The sequence below is a fragment of the Drosophila tropicalis genome, unplaced genomic scaffold (assembly GCF_018151085.1).
Source record: "Drosophila tropicalis isolate 14030-0801.00 unplaced genomic scaffold, ASM1815108v1 contig_878, whole genome shotgun sequence".
Classification (NCBI taxonomy): Eukaryota; Metazoa; Arthropoda; class Insecta; order Diptera; family Drosophilidae; genus Drosophila; species Drosophila tropicalis.
The window spans coordinates 15,691,112-15,718,652 of record NW_027173374.1 but is presented as its reverse complement, the minus strand read 5'-3'; the positions used below and the strand labels follow the sequence as shown (position 1 = coordinate 15,718,652).

General features: G+C 34.3%; 5 protein-coding genes across 18 annotated transcripts; 2 read left to right on the top strand and 3 right to left on the bottom strand.

Moving 5' to 3' along the window:
- Window positions 1-286: 286 nt before the first annotated feature.
- Window positions 287-16,210, bottom strand: Sap47 (Synapse-associated protein 47kD). Of its 14 annotated transcripts, XR_011033599.1 has the most exons (12): window positions 15,655-16,036; window positions 14,998-15,430; window positions 11,619-11,666; window positions 10,426-10,671; window positions 6,119-6,195; window positions 5,649-5,749; window positions 5,298-5,572; window positions 5,117-5,235; window positions 3,149-3,234; window positions 2,948-3,086; window positions 2,281-2,570; window positions 628-719 (listed from the first exon to the last, which is right to left on the bottom strand). XR_011033599.1 is itself a non-coding variant. In XM_068301410.1 (11 exons), the coding sequence occupies exons 2-11, from the start codon at window positions 15,207-15,209 to the stop codon at window positions 292-294; spliced, it is 1,647 nt and encodes a 548-aa protein (XP_068157511.1). In that variant the 5' UTR covers window positions 15,210-15,430; window positions 16,151-16,210; the 3' UTR covers window positions 287-291. The 14 variants fall into 14 exon arrangements, 8 of the variants coding, with proteins under 8 accessions (XP_068157511.1, XP_068157513.1, XP_068157509.1 ...); XM_068301410.1 differs by lacking the exons at window positions 2,281-2,570; window positions 2,948-3,086; window positions 3,149-3,234; window positions 15,655-16,036 and adding exons at window positions 287-334; window positions 4,181-4,495; window positions 16,151-16,210 and having other exon boundaries at window positions 509-719; XM_068301412.1 differs by lacking the exons at window positions 2,281-2,570; window positions 2,948-3,086; window positions 3,149-3,234 and adding exons at window positions 287-334; window positions 4,181-4,495 and having other exon boundaries at window positions 509-719; window positions 10,435-10,671; window positions 15,655-16,045.
- On the top strand, window positions 10,820-11,535 carry LOC137585616 (E3 ubiquitin ligase TRIM40). The gene is made up of 3 exons (XM_068301451.1): window positions 10,820-11,019; window positions 11,257-11,295; window positions 11,366-11,535. Exons 1-3 carry the CDS (start codon window positions 10,894-10,896, stop codon window positions 11,405-11,407), a joined length of 207 nt encoding a protein of 68 aa, XP_068157552.1. The 5' UTR covers window positions 10,820-10,893; the 3' UTR covers window positions 11,408-11,535.
- A 283-nt stretch (window positions 16,211-16,493) lies between the features above and the next one.
- blp (mitochondrial import inner membrane translocase subunit Tim16) lies at window positions 16,494-17,199 on the bottom strand. The gene is made up of 2 exons (XM_068301435.1): window positions 16,907-17,199; window positions 16,494-16,851 (listed from the first exon to the last, which is right to left on the bottom strand). Exons 1-2 carry the CDS (start codon window positions 17,067-17,069, stop codon window positions 16,610-16,612), a joined length of 405 nt encoding a protein of 134 aa, XP_068157536.1. The 5' UTR covers window positions 17,070-17,199; the 3' UTR covers window positions 16,494-16,609.
- A 444-nt stretch (window positions 17,200-17,643) lies between these two features.
- LOC137583940 (uncharacterized) lies at window positions 17,644-18,318 on the top strand. The gene has a single exon (XM_068299135.1). The coding sequence runs from the start codon at window positions 17,644-17,646 to the stop codon at window positions 18,316-18,318; it is 675 nt and encodes a 224-aa protein (XP_068155236.1).
- A 935-nt stretch (window positions 18,319-19,253) lies between these two features.
- Window positions 19,254-27,332, bottom strand: Fbxl7 (F-box and leucine-rich repeat protein 7). Its single transcript, XM_068301452.1, has 6 exons — window positions 27,029-27,332; window positions 21,045-21,904; window positions 20,885-20,977; window positions 20,206-20,853; window positions 19,968-20,144; window positions 19,254-19,901 (listed from the first exon to the last, which is right to left on the bottom strand). Exons 2-6 carry the CDS (start codon window positions 21,835-21,837, stop codon window positions 19,366-19,368), a joined length of 2,247 nt encoding a protein of 748 aa, XP_068157553.1. The 5' UTR covers window positions 21,838-21,904; window positions 27,029-27,332; the 3' UTR covers window positions 19,254-19,365.
- Between the last annotated feature and the right edge of the window lie 209 nt (window positions 27,333-27,541).

Below are 27,541 nucleotides of genomic sequence, written 5' to 3'. Positions count from 1 at the left end.
TATCCCTTTCAAGCTATGTCATGTTATTCTTAATACATTTTTTTTTGTTGTAGACTTCACTGACTGCCAAATATATATATTGTATGTTAATTTCGTGTGCTGAACAATTGGCGAGTAATCCCGACTACCCACAATAACAAACTAGAAAAGGACAAGGTTAACGATATTCTTCAGATTTCTCCGATTGCGGTATAAAATTCAGGTAAGGATTTTGCTTTAGTGTCTTATATCATGTTTTAAGGTAACTAAATATAACACCCCTTCAACACATTTTAAACTAGGCCGATTTTCTCATGGATAGCCCAACATGGTGCGCTTAAGGCATTTTAAAGTTCTTTTAATGTTGAGGGTTCAGTTTTGTTGTTTCAAACAAATATTAATACATTGTTAAGTAAATGGGGATAAACATAGAGATTAGAAAGGAATGGAAAAGAAAGAATAAAGTAAAGATTGTTATAAAAACTTAGAGGCCAACTTAGAAGAAACTACGATATAAGCTCTTAATTACTTTAAATCATCGGTATCCTCAATTAAATCGGCATATTCCTCCCAATCGTTGTTAGTCGAACGTGTGCGCAAATTTGATATTGTCGGTTCATCCTCATCAACATCCGCATCATCTTTACCTTCTCGTTTTCTGCGGCCACCGTCAGTTCCTCCTTCGTCGACCACTTCATAGTCTTTGAGTTCAGCTTCCAAATCCTTTTCCCATTGTTCTTCTGTAGATAATTTGTTCCGAAATATACAAGAAATTAGTAAATGCGTGGCTTACATGTATCCAGATATAATATATTTGATATATTCCTTTATATTTTGAGTGTATAGTTATATAGTTGGAGCCATACATATTGTTAATTGTATTTATTAGTATCGTAAGTGTCACAGAGCAAGCAATTACAACTATTAGATATTATACATTGAAGTGAATCTGCTGATTACATAGTATGTGATTTTAGTGACCTTCCCAAGCAAGTCTATGGGACTCAATTTTACCTTTTACTTGGCCTAATCTGTTGGCATATAACCAAGACACAGAGTTTCACATACTGTAATACGTTTGGGTATGCGCACAGCAACTGTGAAGTAATCGTCTACAAGAAGTTGGAACAATTTTATTTCAATCGAATACAGGTGATATCAATGTAATCGTTTCTTTAAGTTTCCTTAACCCTTTCGACCCCAGCGTTGCTTCTTTTGTTTTTGTCTGCTCTTTCGCAGTGATAACGGTGCTTTCAAGTATGTACCCAAAATATGTGAAAAAAAAAAAATACGATTCATCAATTCGAAACCTTAACTAGTCACCAAAATGAAAATAGACTTGCTTGCAGTCCACAACCAATAGTTTTGTATTCCTGTACATACATACATACATATTCCTAAATATATCAAATTATATATGTATATTTTCAAATGTAAATAAATAATCATGTGTATTTACAGCATTTTTCTAAATAACAAAAATGCAAGCAACAATTCTAGTATACCATGGAAAAAAGCAAGTCAAATATAAAAAAGCTAGCGTAATACAGAATATTTATTTAAATAATTATTCTAAAACTTAATAAGATGTCGGGGTCAATCAGAAAGCCAGAGGCAGACGTGAGACGATTAGAAATAGGTAGGGATCGGCAAAGGTTCCCTATTCTGGACTGCGAAATTGTATGCTACCGAGGTGGGTTATTTCAATATTTCGATTTTGTGTGATGAGTTGGTTGTAAATGGTAAATTTTTTTAAAGCCTGATTAAGAAGTTAAAACAAAACGGATGAGAAGAAAAACTCTACACAATATTAACTAAAGAATCCGCAAATCCGAAATTTTGGCTAAATCTAAAGCTGTTTTTCGGATCCCGGCTTAAATTTCAATATAGGCTCAAACAGACAGTTTTTTCTTAACAATAGTGGTAATGCACAACATCGATTATTGACAACTATTTTTAAAATATTTTGGCATTTAAATGCTCGAATACACTGTACAATTATACAGTAAAAAAGGAAAATTATCAACAGACACACACACACAGACAATATAAATATTGAAATTGAAACAGGAACTAAGACAAAGAAAGGCAGTGAAAATCGAGACAACGGCAACAAACAACATCGATTGGGAAATGATTGAAAACATTTTTTTGCATCTAATCAATAGATCGATATTCAAATGCAATTGAAAATCAAAAACGAAACTTAACTGAAAATTTTGCAAGATGTTTATAAAGAAATGTTACATATTTTTAATATTTTTGTTTTGTTTTTTGTTTAACCAACAATTTCTAACTTACCACACAAAATTTGGTTTCAGTTTTTGTAACATTTTAGAGGGGTTTTTGTTCTTTTTTCTTTTTGTCTTCGGTTTTTATTTAAATAATGCGTGAATACTTTGTTGTCATATATATAAGTTTGTTTTCATACTATATATATATATATAAATATATATATCTATATATATATATATGCATTTTTTGTTGTTTTCTTCTTCTTGTGGGATGTTAGTTGGTTTTATTTTGGTTTGTTTTTGGTTGTTGCATTTTGAATTTAGACTTTGTTTAGCATTTTTAATCCATTCAATCTTCTGCAAGATGATTTGAAAAAAACCAAAAAAAGAAATACATACATGAAAAACAGAAATGATTTTGTTAACAACAAATATTTCAGGTGACCGTTGACTCTATTTAATTAACGTGTAAGATTGGGAAAAAGATTTATAGTGTGTGTTTCGCGATCAAATCGAATTTTGAGTGTTCAGTTTCGGAAGGGGAATGTTTTGGAAACCAAACTAAGTTAACAAATAAATAAATGATTAATTGACGAATTATTTAAAAAATTAATCTAATAAGTATTGAAGAAGTATTCAAAGTTGAAAATAGAAGGATTATCAATATATAAGTATATATGCATGTAATTAGTAAATAAAAATGTTTCTTGGAGATTGATTTGGTTATACTCAACTTTTTCGAGAATTTGTAGTAGATAACAATGTTTTAATTGAAATTTTTAATTGATTAAATTGTTTGTTTGCTTGGTTTACTTGTTTATTTTTTTCTTTGTTAATAGGCTACGAAACATTAGACTAGAGTTCAGCTTCATCCTAGAGTGTAATTTTTGTATTTTGATGCAATAATACTTTTGTTATTTAGTTTCATTAGTTACCTTTCGGTTTCTATAATCGTTTATTGGTTTGATTCATCAATTATTATTGGTATAAATATTATTTATTTAATAATTAAATGCCAGAGCTGTAGGTATATTAATTTGATGATAAGTAATAAAGTAATATAATTTACATAAAAAGAAAGAAACAGAGAGCAGAGGAGAAAAAGAGAATTGTTTGTTTGAATTTGTACAGAATTTTTGTTTTCTCTTAATATTTCTTGTTATTGAAATTATTAAAGAACACTCGAATAATATCGTCTATTTGATGACCCAAAACTGGTAGCAATTGGTTTGTGGCTAATTTATAGGCAAAAGACACATGCCGATGAGCAATTGTTAATTGTGCTGATTGAGTGCATATTTGATATTGTAGAAAGTGTTCTTGATTCTGCTTCAGATAGATATCGGTCTAGATCTAGTCTATTTTTCTGTTTTATAAATGCACCGCAAAAAAAAAGCATGGAAATTCGGTATATGAAGGTTAATGTATACAGATGTGTATGAAGCTATACAATGTGTGCTTGTTTAAATGAACCAGCTTTAAATGTTACTCTTATGAGTTCATAAGAAATGCATGGGAATAATGTTTGTAGGAAATCGAGAAACTGGACTTTAACCCAAAAATCACACATAAAATCTAAAATATTAAAATTTTCAACTATGTATTGTCCTTTTTTATTGATCGGATGCTGTGTCACTGTAGGTTTCTTTACTGATTCATTACTTGTGGTATCTGTTATTCAATGCCTTAGCAAATTGTTAGTTTTCAACTAATCTCATATTTTATTGGGATGCCTACACATATGTATGTATGTTATAGTAATCAAAAGGTCTGATAGAATTTAATTAAGAAAGAGTATCTGTTAGGCAAAAGTCTTCGGAAGATTATAATCTTAATGTGATTTAAGGGCATTAGTAATTGTATTGTATTAATAAAACAATAAATAAAACAATTAGAAATGGTAAATCAAACTTAAAAATAACTTTCAGAAATTTAAAAATAATAATAAAGGGTTAAAATTAGCTTACCATCATTCGACATAGGGACTACTTGAGGCTGAATCATGCTGTCTATGCCCAGTTTACGCATGCCATCTTTAATTTCGGCCAAATCGGTTTCATTGGTGGACTGAAACTCATCCGAAACAAATTCAGACTCTGAGATTTTTGCACTGAGATCTTTTGATTTATTTTCTGTTTTTGCCTGATCGGCAGAATCACCGTCTTTTATAACTGCTACTGCTGCTGTTAAGTCTGATTTTAACGGATCGACATGATCAACCGGAGATAAGCCCGCCGAATTTTTCTTCATATCTGGACTTTCGGAATTTTGATTTTTCGTTTCTGGGTTTTAGTTGAGTATTTTTTAGATTCAATTAAATTTTTTGGAACCATTTTTAAAAAGAAATAAAAATTTGAAATTAAAAAGAAATAAAATTAAACGAAATTAAAATAATTTAATAGGCAATAAAAAAAGTCATTAGGGGCCATCCATCACGTGACGGCAATTATCGGTAAATTTGACCCCCCTCACCACCTTTGTGACATATTTTTAGGTTAAATTTAAGTTGGAAATCGATGTTTTCACAAAACCATGAATAAAAATAACGAGTTGAGCATACTTTTTGGCGGTGTAGTAAATACAGCGAGACACAACAAAAAAAAAAACAGAGAAAGGGAAAAAAAGGAGCTAAAAACAAAAAAGGAAAACTGGCGCGTGTGTTTAAAAATAAAAATGACAACAGAATCTTGACTTAAAGATAGAAATAGACAGAGATAGGTAGGTGATAGCAAGATAGCGATAAGTTGAAGCCGAGAGAGAAAAACGCGCGAGTAACGAGTGTGTGTTTCATGTGGTCGAGGTTAGTTGGTTGGTTGTTTCGATAGACGCGGGCACCGGTTTTAAAGAGAAAATGTGTGGACTTCATTTGCCGGATCAACCTCTTCTAGTCACTTAAGACTTACCATCTTCACCACTGGAGGCCTGGCCAACTCCATCAGCTCCTAGAGTGCCCAACTCGGCAGCCTGAATGATCAGTGAGACGCGATAGAAATAGTTTCGCCAAAAGTTCTCCTCAGTAATACTTGAAAAATATTTATTGTTAAAATAAACACTATTTGGCTTTTTTATTTCTGATTTACTTACATTTTGGGCACTAACTCGAAACGCATTGTTTCAAGCGCCTTGTCCTCGGCCATAATAGCTATGGCTGTTGGGTAAGCAGAATCATAACTAAACTCAAAGTCCACGCCAGCTGGCGGTGCACGAACAAAATTACGGCGATCTTGCGATAAGCCCAAAATCTCTTCCTTAATTTTGGATTCATTGGCATGGCCTATCCATGGAGCTGCACCATTGCCAGCACCACCTTGACCTTTAATAAATGCTTCTTGCTCCTTATTGAACGAATCCAGTATGGTCTGTAAGAGTTGCAAAGGAAAGCGTGGGTTAAAATATTAATTTGTTTATCGGGTTCAACAATAGTTTATTACTCACATTGTCCTTAACTGTTTCCTTGATTTTAGTGCCAGCTTTGCTAATAGCCGATGACAAGAACGAACCAAAATGCTTGGCCTGTTGTGTTACTTTGGTTGTAACTGTGAAGATTCCAGGTAATATTTATTATAAATATGTAGATTAACGATTGCAGTTAACTTAGACTGCTCTATTTAAAGCAGAACTGTCAGTGTGGGTTTGTGAAAAGTTATATGGACAATCTTTGGGACTAAGAAAAACTATCAAAATTTCATTCATGCTGTTTTTTTTTTAGTTTTAAGCTAGAAGAATTTTGGTAATTTTGTCACTCAGTCTAATCCATTTTTAATACGTTTGTTAAATGTAAAAAAAAAGAGCAAAGGCAAAACGACGATTTAGATTTTGGTGAATTGTGAAAAAATTTGAAAATTTTTTCCGTTGATTTTACTGATTTAAGCAGAAAAACGTTCTTTACGTTTTATCGCCCTTACCATGTCCGATTTGACCCTCCTCGCCGGTGGGTGTACCGCCGCCCGATGCTGGATGCGAATCAGCGCCCTCTGTAGCACTGTAATAAGCACATTTGAGATCCACGGTGCACGCAATAAACAAAAATGAAATTATATGTAAAGGGAAAGCAGAAAGAGAAAAACAAAAATTGAATTTAAGACTTTCAGTTGTCTGGGAAGATGATTTGAGTTCGCTTTTAGTCATGCAGATGTCGCCATGCTTATTTAACTGTTATATACAGATTTCAGTACAAGATTCATACCGCATTTCACGTTCTTAAAAATGATATACATATACAGATTAATGCATTCTACTAAATAAATTTGATCTAACTACATGATTTGAGAAATTTAATTAAAAATCAATTTTCTACTCGATATTTTTATTAATACTTGTAAATAACGGGGGGATTGGATGTAACTAGTAATAAAAATTAACATTTTGCAAGGTATTCGTAAATATTTACACGTAGTTTTGTGTGTTAATTTGCTATTATTAAATAACTGCATTTGTTGATATATGTATGTATGTGAGTAATGTATATGTGTGAAATGATTGACAAATACCAAATTCGTACGTGTGAAGAAATCATAAAAATTAGCACGATAAAACAAAAGAGAAGGATAATGTTACGGCCAGGACTCTAGAGCAGATTAAGACAGGGCACATGCTGTGAGACTACATTGTGTCATTTTTGACTTTAAGACACATCACTTGAAAAGGAAAGATAAAGACAAAGGGGAACAAAGGACAGAGAAAGTGATTGGCCAGCTGACCAAACCCAAACGGCTGCTACACACAGATAAATGAAAACCATATATAGGAAAAATAAAAAAAGCTAGACAACATTGCGAAAAGAAAAATAAACAACTACCAACAATTAGAATAGAACCTTAATTAAAAGGTTTTTTTTTTGTAGCTACTGAATTATTTTTTTGACTTTTCTTCCAGATAACTTTAATCCTCCGATTACTATTTATTATTCGGTTTTGGTTTGTGATGGGCCGCCAAATAATGATGGAATCTCTGATACTTTGGGTCAGTAAATGATTTTAGTTACGCGTTACGAACCATCAAATTAAATACGGTAAACTTAATCGAAATGAAATGATACAAATTAAAATAATAACAATGTATAAATGTGTAATAGCAAATGATTTTTTATGATATGCGTTGACATGGGAGCTACTTTTGTTAATTTTGTAAATTTGTACTCAAAATTGTGTCCCTTTGCAACACTTACCTTACGTTTTTGTCGAACGTTTTTGACTTAAATCTTAACGACACATTTTCGGATGTCAAATTTGAGTTAAATTTTATGAGTTCTATGAACATTGTGCTAGATATCAGAGTTGTGCCGTTAAGCATCAGCATAACTTTTTCATTGGCATTTAAAACAAAAACAATGCCAATGAAAAATTTTTCATTAGCATAAAAAAAATCAATTCTAATGAAATCTGTTTTCATTAGGATTGAAAATAAGAAGTAATGAAAAATTACTTTACAATTACAATTTTGTTAGTATTATAATTAACTTTTAAATCAAGAAAAGTTAATTTATTTTAATAGCCAAAATTACGATAAATTTACATAAAATGAAATTAAATTTTACAAAATTAACAACAATTTAAGAAAATTTAACACAAAATTACGAATTTTTTTTATATTACTCCCATTTTTGCTTAATCTTTTAATTATTGTAAATTTTTCCTAATTTTTGTTAATTTTTGTTAATTTTTTAAATTATTCTAAAATTTTTCCCTAATTTTTAAAATTTTTTCCTAATTTTTAAAAACTTTCCTAATTTTTGTTAATTTTTTTAATTATTCTTAATTTTTTGGATTTTTTCCTAATTTTTGTTAATTTTTCGAATTTTTTTAAAGTTTTCTTAATTTTTTCCATCTTTTAAAAAATTATAATCACTCACTTGATGACCTCACTGAGCAATGCAGCTCCAACAACTGAGGCGCACCCCTCAATTGCAGATTCTTATATAGGCCTAGCGATTGCAAAGAGCGAGAAAAGTGAGCGAGAGCAGTTCTCCCGATCAGCAACTAGTCTGGGAGTGACAGTGCAGTTCTGTGGGAGACCACTTTTCTCGCTCTTTGCAATCGCTAGGCCTATATAAGAATCTGCAATTGAGGGGTGCGCCTCAGTTGTTGGAGCTGCATTGCTCAGTGAGGTCATCAAGTGAGTGATTATAATTTTTTAAAAGATGGAAAAAATTAAGAAAACTTTAAAAAAATTCGAAAAATTAACAAAAGTTAGGAAAAATCCAAAAAATTAAGAATAATTAAAAAAAATTAACAAAAATTAGGAAAGTTTTTAAAAAATTAGGAAAAATTTTTAAAAATTAGGGAAAAATTTCAAAAAATTTAGAATAATTAAAAAAATAAGCAAAAAATTAACAAAAATTTAGAAAAACTTTTAAAAATTAGGAAAAAATTGGAACAATTAAAAAAAATTAACAAAAATTAGGAACATTTTTTTAAAATTATGAAAATTTCTTAAAAAATTAGGAAAAAATTTAAAATAATTAAAAAAATAAGCAAAAAATTTGGAACAAATTAACAAAAATTAGGAATAATTAAAAAAATTAACAAAAATTTAGAAAAACTTTAAAAAATTTAGAATAAATTAGAAAATTTAAAAAAAAATTAGCAAAAAATTAACAAAAATTAGCAAAAAATTAACAAAAAATTTAGAACAATTTAAAAAATTAACAAAAATTAGCAAAAAAAATTAACAAAAATTAGGAAAAAATTTAGAATATTATAAAAATTTAAGAAATTTTTTATGTTTTTTAATTTGATGTTAATTTATCGTAATTTTGTCTATTAAAACAAAATTAATTTTTCTTGACTTTAAAGTACTAATAAAATTGTGTTTTCATTTGCCTTATTAAACGCCAAAGAATAATTTTTCATTACTTTTTATTTTTAATGCTAATGAAAACAGATTTCATTAGAATTAATATTTATTATTCTAATCAAAAATTTTTCATTGGCATTGTTTATGTTTTTAATGCGAATGAAAAAGTTATGCTGATGCTTAACGGCACAACTGTGCTTGATAGTAGACTGTTAAGTTACATGGTTTCCATAGTTAATGCGGACAGCAGACAAAAAATGATAGGTGGAACTATTTTGACTCCAACTAACTACTATGTAATATATGTATGTATGTATTTCAAGTCTCCAACTAAGCACGATAGAAAGCAACTTTCTGACCAAAACATTACAGTGTACAGTGGCAGCAAAAAAGGGGAGACATGATTTTTACAATTTTTATAACTGTATACACAACTTTTCATTTTAAGACCTCAACTAAATGATTGTTTGAACTTTCGGGTCCTTTGACTTGACTTCATTTAACGCCACTAATTTATTTGATAGATTCAATAGAATGTGAAGGTAAAGCTATAAATTAACACATTCAAATTGTTATTTAAAAAAGGCATAAGATCAGAATCAAACGACAATCAATTCATGTCTCGAATTTTTTGCCACCTGTGTTTTTTTTTTTTTTAATTTAAGTTGGCAAATGGACAAAATTTTGTGTTAGATTTGCTAAGCCAATTCTTTGAAGCATGATCATTTCAATTGAAACATAAAAAAGCGTTCATGGAGCTCGTACAACAAAAAATAAAAAAAAAGTATTCAGTAGTATTAGTAATTAAATGTAACTTCAATTCGAAAGAAGAGTTATGTGTTAATAAAATCAAATCATTAATTTTGTGTTAACAAATAATAGTTAATTGTTTTTCAATAAGAAGAGCAAAAATTTGTATAGATAGGAAAAATGTGTGTGAGTATATAGGTAACAACTTTATATTAATATTGTGTGAAGAAAGTTGAACTAACGTTACAAAAGTATTATTTGTGCTTAGTGGATTGCTGATAGTTATGAATATACTGATTAATCAGATTAAATCGGTCGTTGTCTTAAATACAAAAATGATCACTTTAGAATGTATGTATTTCACATTCTTTGCTTTAACCGACTTATTTACGGGTATTTTAACCATAACATTTTTTTGAAAATTTTATGTGACAATAATATCAACAATCCTAGTAAACAAAAAACTTGAAAAACAAAAGTCAGCCAAAGTGTCAACTCCGTTTTTAAAAGTAAACAGGTCTGCTGAGCCTTTCTTTAAAGTTTAGACAAACAAAAACTAAAGAAATTAAACATAAATACCAAACGCGCACTCAATCATAATGATCAGCTATAACTTCGATAAGTTTTAGTATAAAAAATTCCGTCATTCTTAAGCTGGCACCCATACCTAATATACCTCGATTTGTCATCATCCTCGCCACCACTCACAGCTCCGCCTCCGGCGGCTAAACTTTCACCAGTTCCTTCAGCTCCTTCAACGGCTCCCTCAGCAGCTCCAGTTTTGCGCAGACCAGGTATTGATGGAATCGATGGCATTGCTGGCATTGAGGGCATTGATGGCATGGCCGGCATTGCTGGCATTGAAGGAATTGAGGCATTTCCTAGCCAGCCCTTAGCACTGCCCAACCAACCACTGTGGAAAAAAGGAAACAAAAATGAAGATTTTTTATAGAAACGTTTGCATTATATAGAAAATGATAATTCATTTTTGTTTCAATTTGTCACTAATATCAACAAACACAACTAAAATTTTTCAATTGGGATATATGTAGGTGGCTTTTCCCCTTCTCTCCATACAAATCAGGCATGTGTCAATAGAAAGAAAAATTGAATTTATTGTTCCCATATTAAGAAAATGAATGAAAATCGAGAATATTGCGCTGTATGCCTGTCTCTGCAGCGGCATAGAGTGAGCACAGCTTGTCGACATTCGTTTTGTAAACAGTGCATCAAGGAGGTCTACAATGTGTGTCCAGCCAGAGTATGTATATGTATTGAAATTTAATGAAATTGAAATCGGGATACATTTTTCTCGGTTCCCTACAAATCCTAATTGAATAGTTAAAATCTTAGAATTGGGTTCGCTGTAAATCTTAAGTAGTAAAAATATTGAAAACGGCTTTTCCAAACATTTTAAAATCTTAAGTAGTAAAAATATAGTAATGGGTTCCATAAAAATCTTAAAAAACCAAGAACTAAAACTTAAATTTTATTCAAGGTGTGTCCGCTGTGCCGTGCTCCACTGGAATACTATATTGTAAGGATGATGACTCTCATGACGGCTTTAATTGATACAGCAATAACTAATTAAAATTTGTATTTTTTAGCGCCAACGTCGATCAGGAGTTAAGATTGTATTTTTTTCTTAGGCCTAAGAAAAATCAATTACTTGCATACCAAAACAAATTATTCTGCAAATGTTAAGTTCGTTTTTTGTTTTATCCTTTGGTTAATTATTATTATGTTAAATATACGCATACAGCAGTGAACGATATAAGAGCCCCATTCATTTTTAATGATACAAAGAAACTTACATAAATAAATGTTTAAAATAAAAACAAATTCAAAATAAAAACTTACTTGGCTTCACTTACTAATGAATCTACCAGCGATGATGATTTTGGAATTCTAAGCCCAAATAAAAAAAAAAAAGAAAAAGAAAATGAAAACAATAAATAAAAGTACGAGCATAATTAAAAAACGGGCAACAATTGTCAACAAAAAATAAAATTTCCAATATGTATCGATTCCATTTACTTGAATTTTGTCCACCTTATATTTTACAATTACAGTTACCTACAAAACAAAATATAGAACAGAAAAACAATTTGTTTTGATTTTTACGGTTGAAAAGGTTATAGTAAATTAATCTTATAATGCATGTACATATACATAACTAAACAGTTAGCATTTTCTGTTTAGGTATTATAGATAGTCAATTCTTTTATTAGCTTAGTGGCACCATTAAACATAATGAACCAATGAACAAGGACCAACTATCAAAGGCTTGCGCCGTCAAACGGCAACGTTACCTCTAACACTTTCATCAAAGTTTTGCAGTCGATTTATTATCTTGATTGGTATGCATACAATATGCAACAATGTGTTTCTTTGTTCCTGTGACCCTTGTGCATATTGAAACGTATTTGACCTCACATATTACATTTCTCAATTAAAAAGCAACCGCATAACAGGCCAACTGTCATCACCGGGTAAAGGGCAAGCATGAGCTAGTGCTTTCAGTTTCAATTATTGGCAAAAACACACGTTTACAGATACATACATTTGTAGGTATGTCGGTCAGACCTGGTCCTTAACTAAGGCAAAAACAGGTACGATTCATTTAAGTAAGATCCTACAAGTTGACTCATTACACTTCCAAGGTTATTGGCCCTGATTGAATGGTGTTTCAAATTACAATCATTCTTTAATGTAAGTTTCATTATTTGTGCCTATTTTTGTATGCCACGGAAACTAAACAAGAGACTAGAAACAAACTAATTACAATTTCCAAAACACCTAAGGTGTTTTGAAGGTATGCTCAAAATATATCAAAGTAAATCCAAAATTGTCAGGACATCCATTAAATATCTTTCTGCAGACGAAACAACTTTTTTTGTATTTATAAAAATAGTTGGGCATATTTTGATCAACTTTTCGTTATTTTAGGTTGGATAGAAAGAGTGTCAACTTATCCTTTGTGTTTCTATACCTAATGCTGTCCAAGATACATTCAAAAGAACACGGCACTTCCTTTAAAGCTTTTTTACAACTTTCAAATAATATGGCGACTTGAAAATAAGATTTTAAATATATCCTGATCCTAGGGTAAAATCAATGTCCATTTTATATAATTTCTACTTAATTTTTCTGACTTCATAGTTTCAGAGAAATTGCAATTGTGTCAAGTGGCATTAAAAATACAAACTCGTTTGTCCACCTTATTTGCCAAGCAATTTACGAGTGGAAAAAACATTTTCACGCCGCATTTCCTTTTTTCTCATTCTTTCTTGGTGCATCATTTAGGCATACGCAAAGCTATGTGCGTGACATAGAAAGCAAAATAGAGGCGGAGGGAGACAGAGAGGGAGAGAAAATGGTTGAAAAGTGAAAGTATGGGAGAGAGAGTGAGAAAATACTGCAAATAGTGACGATGTCCTTGAAAGTACTAACAACAATATTGGCCATGACGTTGCAAAAACACACAGCCAGGTTAGAAAAAATGTCAAAGAGATGTAAAACAAACCTCGATTGCAAAAATGAAAAGTTATTTGGAGATAAAAGTGAGAGTTGAGTTTTTTTTTTGCAAAAATCTTGAACATTTTCGGCCATCTGTCTGTCAGACACCTAATAACATGAAACTATATTTAAGTTTAAATAGCTGATACAACAGACTAGCCCGCTTGAAGGTTTATCCCCACTACCATATGCTTTTAAAAGTTTTCTAATTGACATTCTCAATCACCATATTGAGCTTCACATTATCCATGGTAACGCAAAATCCAATATAATAATTGAATGAAAAGTTATGGGCACTTCCACGTTGACTTTTGGTCGAATTTATCAACGTCTTCGCAGCTCCAGTGTGATTCGCCACGTTTTCTGAATGCACAATGATTAAATGTAAAATCACAACAAGAGTGAAGGAAAAAAAGGTCCTTTTTAGCTATATATACTGAGTGCAAATCACATGTGTAAAGAGAGCAAATGTTTTCGTCTGTTCTCCTTCTTTCTCACATATTCTCTCTGCCATATCGATCCATGGGCAAAAGTCAATTGGAAACTGGAAAGAAACCACCCAAGAGCACTCCGACTTTTTCTCGGCCTCTTTCGCTCTTTTTCTCTGTCTCTCCCCGTGACATTGGGTGACAAGAATGAAAAAAGCTGTTCAAAAAGTTGTTTTAGCAAAAAGCAAAGCATGCGAAACTGGGGATATACGGCATGAGGAGGATTCGTTTCGTGGCATGACTCAACATTTTGTGGTTATGCATTAGCCACGTGCAAAATAGTTGGTTTATTAGTTTAAAGGCAACGTTCCAGCTTACGTACAAAACTTGTCGATTACACTTAATGGTAAACGATCAGGAAAAATATTAGATGTGAAAGCAATAGTGGAGAGCTTCAAATACAGAATGAAAAGTTCTCCTTAACAGCCCAAGAGCAGAATTACCGGAAACAGTGTGAAAGGAGAAAACGAAGGGCAGTTAAATATGAATACAGGAATATTAAGGGAAAAGTGACATTTCAGTTCGGGAAAAAATGTCATGGTGCCAGTTTTCCTTTCTTGTCTAATGGCAACAAGTTGAGGCATCAAGAGGCCAGTGGTTATGAACATACATTATTTTTAGATTAAAGTTTAACAACACAAATAGAAATCATTTATCAAATATTGTTTTAAAAATAATAAAAAATGCTAGGGCTTTATAAGTATGAAGTAAAGGAATCAGAGACTATGTGAATTTAGATATAGTGCCGACCTTGTCATCATTAAATATACATATATAAAATTCATATGCTATTTATTATTGTTAATGGCAAAAGATCAGTTTCTTGGCACACTTCAACATTTTGTTAAGAATTGCCCATGTATTTCTGTTTGCCTTCAATTTCACAGCAATTATGTTTAGTCACGAGAGCGCGTGTGAAATGCAATGAGAAATGGCCAGAAAAGTCTACGGATCTAAAAGAAATAACTTTAAACAGTGACGGAACAAGGACAAATCGTCACGCTATGGGCGATCGAAAAACGTCAAGAGTGTAACAAATTTTTTTAGATGACATTTAAAAATGGATTCCTAATTTTTAAATTGAAGAAAAGGGTTTTTTACAAAGCAGAGATCAAAAAACATTCAACTTATTTGACTTGTAGAGACAAATTCTGAAAATAAGTGCATGTTTATAAATTCGGTATTTTTGTAAAATCCTTATTTTTTTTGCATTTTAATTAAATAGGACTCACCTCTTGCCAGCTTCTTCGCCCTCTAGACCTTCACCACCAGCTGCAACTGTAGCTGAGTCCTGTTCTATTGCCGTTGGTGCAGTCTCGGCTGATGTAGAGGCGGCAGCAGATGTGGCAGCATCTCCAGTTGGAGCTGGTACATCTTCGTCGCCTGCTCCGCCCTTGACAGCACCCACCAATGAGGTGAATTGATTTGTTAGTCCTGAAAACATTTGGATTGCTGAAGCTCGAAGGGTTTTAGTTTAGTTTTAGTTCCAGTTCAGTTCCAGTTGCCTCTCTGGCTTTTGTTTCTTGCCTTCTCTTTCTTCCCTGAGAAGGGTTTCTTAAACTTTCAGAGTTTGTATAATACGTTTTTAAAATTTTTTTCACTTTTTTTGGGAAGGCCGTCGTGTTATGTAAAATTATTTTTCTTTAATTTGTTTAATTTGTCACGCTGTAAGGAGGAAAACAGTAAATAATTGTGCACTAGGAAAAATCAATAAAAAACAAATTTATAAATTGTGTAATGATTCTGAGATTTGTTTCGCTTTTCTTTTCCTTTCTTTTACACAATTTTATTTTCATTGATTTGTAACTTATACACGCAAATTTATAGCACTTGAGTTTAAATGGCCTTTAAAAATTATCACTATATAATATTTGTTAACAATATTTTACAGTATTTCCAAAGTGTTTCTTCTATAAGAAATCGAAGCGATTTTCGTCTTGTCTATGCGAAGGTCCTCTGAAAATTGAAAATTGCACATCCTTACATGGCGTTGGCGTACGCTTTCGTGCTCCGCGTCCCTCCTTTTCTTTTCGTTTGACTGGAAATCTCTCGCAGTGGGCTGTCTGGAAAAGTCACTATGACAATGTTCCCTTTGTGTGCTGGAATGTCTATTTTCTGATTTTGCGCACCAACAAATTTCTTTCTCTTTTTAATATGTGGCTAGACTTTTGATAATCAAAATAAACGTAACATACGTAAACTTGACACGTCTTTTATTAATCTAAACCAGCAATACTGTAATGCCTTCTGCTTCTGCAGAACATTTGGCTTTTAGATGTATGCTTTAGAAACCTCGATAGTTCGCAATTACAAATTTGTAGCTGTCATCTTACAAATTGGAAACTTATGCACAACAATTTATTTCACTGTTAAAAACAAACAAACCTTCGAATTCTTAAACTTTAAAAGCAAAAACACTTAGTGTTGAGAACGTAGAAAAAGAACACCAAGCGAACATACCGAGACGCAAAATACTAAAAGTAGAAAAAATACCAGAAAAAAAGACACAAAGATAAAATTGGCGATAGGTTTAAATTAAAGAAAATTTCGAACTTGATCTTCTAAATAAATGTAACCCCATCTAGTTCCAATTAAATTTAGTGCTAGAATACAATAGGTTTTCGTCAACATGGGTCATACTCAAACTAAATCAGAATTCTAGCTCACCCACAAAAAACCAAATTTAATTTCATCATTCCAATATATGACACTGCTCTTAAAGCTGCTATTAAGTTCGTAACAGTCTATTTACACCAGCATTATTGATACCTAACACATAATTTTTCTTTTGCTTTATATGAGTAATTAGCTAATTAGTTCTTTGCACCGAACTAGACCTGGAAGTCAACGACGCTGCCGCGTCCTACTCTGAGGCTCCTCTTCGGCAGGCTTGGATTGTTCTTGGTGGCTTTTTATTTCGTGATCAAGACGTTCTTTGGCTCGGAAAACCTTTGATTGCAGATAGAAGGAGCCGCCCTTAGATCGATCGTTAACACTGAACAGGTGCTCGTAGTTCTTGACGATTGTGTCAACATTCTTCAAATCATCAATGTTGAGAATTTGTTTGGCCTCTTCTAAAGTCATTCCTAGATGAGGGAGGTTAACAAACTTTGTGGGATACTGTACACAATTCAACTATACCTGTTCGCAAATTCGACTCGGCGCTTTTATCTCCTTGTCGTCCACCTCCTGCACGTTTAGCCGCTTCTTGCGAAGCCGCAATTTCTTGTTTTAAAGCTTTTGTAAAAGCTCGTCCAATGGCCTGGCCGCCCATGACGATTATCTGTGCAATATATTTAGCCATGTCCTTGTTATGAATTTCGTTCGACAACCGCTTTAGTTTTTGTACATATATTGCTGTTTTAAACAATTGACAAATCTTAAAAAAAAAAAAAAAACTACAATTATACAACACGTTTTGTGTAGAGATGACATTCATTGTATTTTCTCATTCTGGCAACGTCAATCAGCTGTTAAAAAATAATCGAAATATCGAAAGGTTTGCCAACACCATTTATATCGTTATCGAATTTGAAACGATTCATCAAACCCACATTTTTTTTTAAATCAAAATTTATAAAATGAACGGTAATTGGAATCGAACTTGGAAACGTCTGGTACGAGACTATTTTAAGAACAAAGTTAAAATTCAGCGCTTGCAGCATGAGCTTCAGCGCTTTGAAAAAAAAAACAAGCACATTCAGCAGAATATCGACAATGAGGTTTATGACTATCAGTATGAACGTATCTCTCACTAGACCAGCTGTTGAGTCGCGTCTTTTTATCGAATATCTAAAATTATTAGGCGGGAGAGACAACGCCGCCAGTTTATTGGAGTTAAATTTAAATTTAACGATACAAAACAATTTCCTAAAAAGATGGACCAACCAGTGCAAGCTAAAAGGTATTGTGGCCTGGGCAATCATGAACTTACTGCGCCATACACAACGATAGAGGATAGCTCAACGTTAAAATTTGCCAAACGGTTCAATGTGGAAATGCGGCCCAGCACTTTAATCTGCAGCAACTGTTTGGAAGCATTGAAGAAAGTGTACAAAACAAAAGTCCGAAACGCCATCCGCCATCTTGAACAGCGGAAAAAAACAAGCGGCAATAGTATCTCAGATGTTAGCTCCAGTCAAAAGGCAGGGACATCTTCGGAAACGTCTCAGAGTCAATCCCTTATGCGCCCCCCAGGGCCTGAGAGCAATGTGAATATGCGAAAGCGTCGTGTGGATGAGGAGCCCTCGAGCACAACTACTACGACAATAGATCCCAGGGGACATACAGCCTCAACAAGTGCAGCAGCCTTGGCTTTGGCATCATTAAAAGCTGCTGGCCAGCAGCAACAACAACAACGTCCGCCTCCTACTGTAGCTGAATTAATGAGCCAATCTAGTGTCACTGACACGGACGACGACGAACCTTTATTGAGTTTAAACGCTGTTAATGGAACCAGATTACCTCACATTCAGCCTATTCCAAAGCGACGACAGATCCAGTTAACTGGACCACATTTGGACTTATATTTGGCTGGCACCACCGGCGGCTAAGCCATCGAATCGAAAGACCATTTTAGAAAACTTAATTCATATAGAATAGATAACATTTAAAACGTAATTTGAAAACCTCTTTGACTTTGTTCAAGATTTTGGAGAGAGCTTTATGTACTGACTATGTGAATTTGTTTTAAGGCAGGAATCTTTATTGGAATCCGAATTTTGGTTTCCCCTTTTCAAATTATGCTGGATAATAATTTATTAATTTTGTGCTACTTCTTAATTTAATTTGAACTATTATTTTTTTGTTGTTTTAAAAAAAAAATTTGACTTGTCAATGGAATTGCCATACAAATATAGAAAAATTTCTATAGATTTTGTGATTTTCGAATGGAAATCGTTAACTGAATGCATAATAGTAGGTTAATATTATGATGTAAAAGTTAATAAAGTTCCAATTACGGCAATAACAGTTTGCTTACCGAATTAGACAACTATGTGGAACGCAAAAAAAGAAAATTATCGCGAACTAAGCGCGAAAAAATTAAAAAATTGGCCCAGGTAAAGATAAAGCCGGTAGTTGGAAAACGTTTAGCCAGAATAGAAGCTGACAGAAAGGCATTAGTAAGGATCAACCACAGAACTTTTGTGGCCATGAATGATATTCGACAACTGCAGTGCAGCAAATTAAAGATAAATCTGTACATTGATCGAACCAATTGGCTAGAAATGACAGCGAAATCGGAAGCCAAGAATATCAGTGCCACCATCGCATTGGACTGTTTCCAGAAAACAAAAAGAAAGAACAAAAACATCGTTAGTAGGGAAATTCTTGATGTTCGACCACCATTTATACTTAAGAACATACCTGAACTAATGCCAGATAGGTATCATTACCTTAACAAGCCGGAAAGGGAAATAAGTTAAAGAATTTGAATAATAATTTATTAAGCCAGAATTAGTCTACCTAAGCCTAAGTCTAATCCTGTCCAGCTCCACCGCTTCCTTACAGTCATATATACATACAATACAGTTTACAAATAACCAACAATCTTTGTTGCATATGGCCTGCCTCTTAGCTTTTATGCGCATCTTCTACTCTCAACAGAATCCTGGATTTGTGTGCTCGATAATGCAACGCTTGCAGTATTTTTTCACTGCTCTATAGCCCTCAATGGATATCTGGCAATCTTGTATGTTAAGCTGCTGTAGTCCCCGACAATAATATGCTATGCACTGGACTCCACGATCCGTGATCATATCACAATTTCTTAAGCTCAGTTTCTTCAAATTCGGACAGCTTTCGGCAAGAGCTCGCAGTCCGGCGTCGCTCACATCGCATTTACCGATGTCTAAGGCTCGGAGCCGTGGGCAGGATCTAGCCAAAACTGTTATGGAATCATCGCTTACTGCCTCGCAGCCACGAGAATTCAAATAACGTAGCTTATAGCAACGCCTAGCTATGACCTTCAATCCTGCATCTGACACCCGTTCGCATTTGGCTACTGACAGATACCGTAATGCGGCCCCCAATTTCGCCAATTCGTACAATCCAAAATCAGTAATATTTAGACAATCCGAAACACTTAACTCTTTTAGCGAAACGCAAAAACTGGGGACAAATTTAAGACCAGCATCTGAAAAGACAAGAGAGTCAAAAGAAAAAAATAAATATATTCTCAAATAAAAATAAATATTCTTACCCGTAATTTGTATGCAGCGTCTTAAGTAGAGATAGACAAGTTGGGGACAATTTTTGACAACAATTTTAAGGCCTATGTCATCGATTTCCATACAATCCGTTAAATCCAGATACTGCAGTAGCAGACGTCGCGGTGGTTCCACATGGGGACTACTGATACTACTCACTTGACTGCATCCTAGTATAACAAAAAAAAAGTAAGTTTCAACATTAATTTTACCTCGCAGTATTCTACTTACCCGTTACATCCAAATGCTGCAGATTAGTGCATTTGTTTAGGACCTCAGCTAGGACTTGATTGGTCACTGATACACATGTTTGCAGCTGAAGGTGTGTAAGCTCTGGACACCGTCGCGCTAACATTTGCAAGCCTTTATCCGAGATGCGACAACCGTCAGCGAGCATCACCCGTTCCACCTCCGGGCAAGAACCGTTACAACTTTGTCCGCACAATTGTCGAAAAATCATCTTTAATGCTTTATCCCCATTAAGGTGTTCTCCCCTCAGGGAAATGCATTTCCAGAGGATGGGACGCCAGGCTAGTTGTTCGAATCTTCGGCAGACACGAGCCACATTACATAGTTCACAGCTGTCTAACCAACTAAAAATACGTACAACTGCCTCGTCTGGCAGTCGTTCGAAGTAGGGACCACTTCGAAATGGTCCCTTGCGATTCCACGGAGGCGGACCAATGTCTCCGCTTGCCACAGTTGTGCCAGTTGTTGCTCTGTGTGGGTCAGTATTTTGCGTTTTTGTCATGTTTGTGACGCCTATGCAAGTACCGTTACCGGCACTGCCGCCACCTCCTCCACTGCTCGAATGGGGAGAGGGTGATACTAACGTGGCGTAACCCTGATCCAAGCTTAAATTGCACAGGCCATGCCCAACTTTTGTGTGGGGAATGATCCAACTGGAAGCCATTAGCTGGGGAATTGGTACTACGATTTAAAAGGTAACGATCTGATCCGCTTGTCTCGCTGGGACTGGAAGTGCGTGGATGGTGTAGTCGCTCTAAAAGTTTAGGTAAAAGTAATTAATCTCTATTATATGTAAAAAGGTAATGGTAGAAATTCCTTACCAGCCAATCTCTCATTGCCACTTCCTCCACTGCTGTAGTCCTCCAGATAGTAACATTCGTTTTGGTACTGACTCGCCTCGGCTCCCAGCGGTAAAGTCCGCAACGCGTTTCCCAAAAACAAAGATTCCATTTTCTTATCCAATAGATAGTCATTACTAGCTGTCCTGCTATTAGTGAGCACAGCGGGAACACTGCAACGTCCACCTTGAGGCCGACGCCTGCCCGCAGCAGTCCCACTTCCACTTGGTACCCCCGTATTGTTATCGCTAGAATCCTCTGTGTCGGCGTTATTCCCATGTAACCATGAGGAACGCTGAGCTCCATACTGTAGCACATGTTCAAGTGTGAGGAAATTTCGAGGTTGAGGCACAGGAACTGTGCTTCTAATGGCTGGTGCTGGAGCCGGAGCATTGTCCATGGATTTGTGCTTCGCCTGCCTACCCACCGAGGCTGTGGAATGTGTTGCTCCATATATTGTGCTTTGCTCAGAGCGAGTGTGCCCTCGGCCACGTAGCTCAAATGTAGCTGCCTTCTGCTGCACCAAATGGCAAATGCCATTAGCAGTTTCACTTGGTTGCGGAGTAGAACTCCGCGATGGCAAGGGTTCTATGGATGGCGATTTTCGTGACATTTTATAAGCCTGTGGATCTAAAGGGCTAGAGCTTAGTGGATGGGGATGATAATGAGCCGTCGCCAGCTGATCTCGCACCGCATTGCTGTTGCGACCAAGTGATGCCAGTGGGCACTCCAAATCCGTTGTGGTGCTGCGCCGCTGCTGCGTTTTGTGCGACATGATGTGTGTGAATTTTAACGTTATATCTACTTTTACATCTGGTAATTTTTATCAATGGCGCTGAGGTCTGCAAGGACGGGGAGAGACGATTATCAACAATTGTTAATAAGATTTTGGTTTTAAAAATGATTTACTTTATACTACTCTAGCTGATCTACTTGTTGAGTGTAGCTACATACAAAGATACATTGCAGATGGATCGGCCACATCTTTCAAAAAAGAGTTAACCTTTGAAAACCGCTTCAGCTGTAAAATTTGCTGCGGCGCCTAACCAATTTTTCCTCCATATTTTAAAATAATATGTTGGATCGCCCACTCATAGGCTAAATTATTTCGATTTCATATTTGTTTTCAGTTTGACTTAATGCTTCGTATTTTCGGCACACGTATGCTGTCATTTCCATTCAACTTCTCTGATGGTAGATCGTGTTAGAGGAACCGGTTTTATTTAATTTTTTTTTTTTAGGGTAAAAGACGTAGGTGATTTTATTTCTTGTGTTTTACTTATTTTAACTAGCTTATTCATTTGCAATGTCGGAATAGCCCGAAAACATAAAGTCAGAGGTAAGCAAACTACATTTTTCCAGAGATTGTCTTCCTCAAAGCATGAAAATATAACTTTGATTTTTGGTAAAATCATCTTTAGAATATTTGTTGTTACCAATGGAATTCGGGTTAGGCTTGGCCTTGGTCACCACACCTACACTTCGAAATCAGATAGAGATGGAGATCCATCCATCCAAAGTTACGAGGAAAACAACAAGTTGACTGTCAGTTACACTGAATGGCGTATATATCAAAAAACCGAATTTCCAATAGAATAAATAAATTAGAGGGACAAAACCATTCACGCAATTATTATTATGTTTATTTGATCTTATGTACATACATATATACTCTGTTGACTTAAGGTATAAATATGACTTGTCATTTGGCTCATGGCAGCTGATTAATCTTAGGCATCTCCTCCACTGCTGTCGCGCCTCACATGGAATGTCGTTCAACTGGTTCTTAGCCAAAAACAAAAAAAAAAAAAAAAAGCCAGAGAAAAGGAAAATGCTTCGAGCCAGCTTGGAGAGCTTGGGCCACTTAAACGCTTAACGTTGGTATAATTTACGAAAGTTAGACAATAAATAAATAATAATAAATACGCACACACACACACACACCTGTAAAGCAACACACAAAGAGCTGAACAAACCATGGTGAATGGACAAAAGTGTCAAACGGTCTATTGTGTGCGGAATTTACATATACTATCTAAGCAAATGGAACTCAGTTAAAAATTATTATTAGTTTATTGCATATCAATATAGACCTTTGTCATATGGGAAATTAACTTTAGAAATCTACTTACACTATATTGAATTTGCAATGACATTTTAGTTTTGACGACAAAAGCAAGATCAAAAGGCCGAATAGGGAACAAGAAACTAGAACAAAATCACAAAAATGCCAAAGCGATCAAGGATTGATTTAAGTTTATCAAATTTTTGATATAAATTCATTTCAACTAATGGTCATAGAGACTTTTTCAAGCCTTCGACTGCAGTGCAATTTGTAGTTGTATTCGTATGTGTGGTGTTTAGTGTATGCACATGCTCGAGACCTAACGCTTGGCGCCACACCAGCAACGCGCCTAACAATAAAAGAAACACAGACCCACACTTGAGGCACCTCTTGGCCTTCGTCTTCATGGCATGCTGAGCAGTTGGCCTGGCCCCAAGTCGGGCCTGGAGTATTAACTATGAACGAATACACGCAGACAAACATCCATTTGCGCGTGTGAGAGTAGCCATACAGCTACCGTTTTCCAAGTAAATTGTCCGTGGGTTGGCTTTTTGCATAGTGTCAATTTAAATTTAGCAAAAGTTGCTTTGGCTGTTTCTTGTGGTTGCTGGTTGCATACAAGCCCCACAGCTACTTCTTCGCCCCTGGACATAGAAAGTGGGTGGCTCACAGAAAACCAGAAATATGTCTGGTTGCAGCTTCAACATGTGATTTCCAAAAAAATTTCCCATAAAATGAAGTTAACTAAAATATATTGATTTTAACATTTCATTTCGAAATGCAAGTTTTTGTGCACTGTGCTAAAGTTTCAAATTTATTTCTATTGCCGCCTTGGCCTCTGTATCTGAATTTCTCACATCGGTTGCTTGATAGCTTGTAATACCATTTTGTGATATACTGTCGTCCAAACCCATTTTTTTTTGGCAGCAGGCATAAAGAACGATCTGCTTAAAAATAAAGTCTTTTATTAAAATTCTTTTTAAATATTGATTTCACTCACGGGAAAATGTTTTGCATTGACAAAAGTGTATGACAATGACTAGAGCAATAAGAAAGGAGCACTTTCTTGACATTTCGTAGACGACGATCGTGAATATAACTTAAATATATGGTACTCATGCTTTTTATACCTAATTATATATGTATATACATATATATATATTCAGCTGTTTCTCAGTTTATCAAATAAAGACCCTTTTAATTAAGAGGATTTCGAAGTGTCCATTAAATTAATGTCAATTTAAGCAAAAGTTAAACAACCTCATATAACTAATTAAATTGTACATGTGTAACGTGTGTTGAAATTTATTTATTTACACATTAAATAAAATATTAATTAAAAACAATAACAGTGAAACAATATTCTAACTGCTATTATTTCTTCATTCAATTCTTTTTCAATATGTAAATGTATTAGTATTAATCGATTTCAGAGTCTTTTTCAATAGGCCCTCAGTTTTGTTATATTACAAAATTTGTTTTAATAACTTCAATTTTTTGACAAAACTTTGCATGAGATTCTTTATATACTGCGGGGGTTGAATATCTCGTATTCAGCCGAATAGGATCACTATATCATATAGTTTCCATACAAATGGCAAAATAACAAACTGTGATTTTTCTCAATAACTTTGTTGTTTTCTATTATTGTTCAAGATCGGGTGGATCGGTCGGATAGCGTGACATTATCAGTAACTTCGTTACTTTTGACGCGATTGCCATAGAAGTTAATAAATGTCAGTTTGATATAACTATTAATAACTATGCCCAATTTTTTAAACTTTTAATCAAAATACTGAAATGTTTTATACTCCACTTATCAGCAACAACAATCGAGTTGCATTTGCTTTTTTTTAAATTACACAGGTTCATGCTACAATTGAGAACGTGAATGATGGCTTTAAACCAGGCCATGTCTAGGCCCAATAAAACTGCCAACTGAATGCAAAAAGAAAAAGAAGAGAAAAAGACCCCAGCTTGATGGACAAAATGTCAGAGTTAATTTATCCAAAATGCTTTTGCGGCAAACAGAGAAGGAATCATAGTTAGATCGAAAGAGAGACTAAAAAAAATGAAGAATTTTTATCAAGACGACGTATTTAAAATTCGTATTTAAAAAAAAACAGTTAGGCAGGGAAAGGGAGTTGATAAGTAGCAAACAAGAAGTCAACAATTTGCTTTTCAATGTACGATCTTAGCGTACTTATAACTATTCCCTCTATGTAACATCGTCAATGATAAGAAAGCAACTTGCAAATGAATGTAAGGCACCGATTTGTCTTTGTCACAGAAGGCAGAGAAAGAAAGAAAAGAGAAAAAGATGGACTAACAACAGGTTATCTCCTAACCCGCATTTACTTAAAACGACGCCCGCATAGGTAACAACAACCTTAAGAATTCAGAAAATGACATTCAACTCATTTTTCTTGGTTTTTTCTTTTTCATTTAATAAGTTGCTTAACTAATTTTATTTTTAAAAAGTTCAGTCTGCATTTGCCCTGTAAAAGCCACGACAAGCACAGCAATAACCACTGACTACAACTATGTCAGTCTCTTGCCAACATTGCCAACTAGCTGCAACAACATTCCTTTTGGCCCACCTTTCAGCTCCCCCAAACCATCTATCCTCTCTTTCAACGTTAAGCCCGTAACTAGCTGCAGCCACATGTTGCCGTTTCTTCTAATATAAAACTGTCGCTCGTGGCGTGAGAGACTGCAAAAACAAACTCTCTTTGCGAGTCATGTTGTATATGTATGTGCATGTGCAATGTACATATTTATATGTATATATGGATAAAGTATATATACACATACATTAAAATAATAAACAAAGATACATTTGGAAATGCAGTTTCCATTTAGCGTGCTAAGTTGTTTGCAAGACCAGTTGAATAGTTTAAGTAACAAGTAATTAAATGAAATGAAATCAACTCAACAAAAGTTGTTGGAATTTCCGAATCTTAAATTCAAAATATATCAATGTGAGTTCAGGCTATAAAAATAACTAAAAATTGGTACTCGCATGATATCTGATGTGGTCAATTTTGTATTAGTAACCTTCCTTATGCGCAATTTATTGCGATGTAACTTTTATTGGTTAAGACCGAGGAAACAATGAAAATTAAACAAATGTTGATATTTTTGTGTACACATTTTTAAACATCTTGGAAAGTGCAATATAATAGCCCATACGATCCCATGCGAAGAAATTGTGATTTTAATAAATGGTTAATTAGCTGTAATAGATCCAGGTAACATTGGCCTAGGTAATAGAATAAATATGAGAATCATGTGGTCAACATGTGTGCTAGGAAATTTAGATTTAGGAAAAAACAACACGAAGTAAAAAGGGAAATAGTGTCCATGATTTTCCATGATTTTTATATACGATAAAATTCAATCAATTGGCCACAATCATATCCGTTGGCCATTTCTTGCTCGTTTGAATGGCTCATGAGAGTAACTACATGAAAGGAATCCTCTCTTTGCGTCTGTATATACATACATACATACATATGTAGGTATGTATATATATCTTTCTTCACCTCTTCATGGCATATAATTTGCATTCGAAGAGGGCGTTTTACTTGCTGAGTATACAAATGTATGTGTGTGTCTGTAAGAGAGACCGAGAGAGAAACAGGGCAAAGGAGAGACAGAGAGAGCTAACGAGTTTACAACACCAATAAATATTTTCGCTCAAAGGTGTGATTTTAATGTGACAACTTTTGCAACTGGTTCGAGGTGAACGCGATCGAGCTCAGTTCCATACAAAACAAAAGCTTCTCTATGGAGTCGTAAGTATGTTCATAATTCAACACTCGTACACATACATATACTAAGTTTTATCCAACACTTATTTGGAAGAATCATAGCAATATTTATTTCTCTCGTTTTCTACCTTGGCTTATCATACACTTGGATTCCTTTTGGCTCCTATCATGTTGTCTATTTGGTCGTTTCTGCAGCAGCTTCATTTAATTAATTTTTTATTTCTCTTCTATACACGAACTTTTTCTCTACTTTTCATCTTTCACTTGTGCCTCTTTTACTTTGCTTTGTGTTATCTTTTTTCGCTCACTTCAATCCATACACACACTATAGCACACGCACACACAGATATACGAACTGATGCAGAGGCAAGCAAGCACGCAATGCTGCCCCTTAAAGATTTAATTTCATCCGCTCACAAGACTTTGTGTGAATTTGTAACAGCGTACGACAACAGATAAATGGCAACTGAGCTGGTTTGGTGGTCAATATTTTGAGACCTCTTTAAGTGGCAGCCAAATAAGGAGAGACAGAGAGAGCAGAGATCAACAAGTGATTCTCTTTACCATCTCAAATATTCACCTCTGCCGAACGTAAAAACATACGAATGACTTAAGCAACAAACTTTAAAATGGTATTGCAG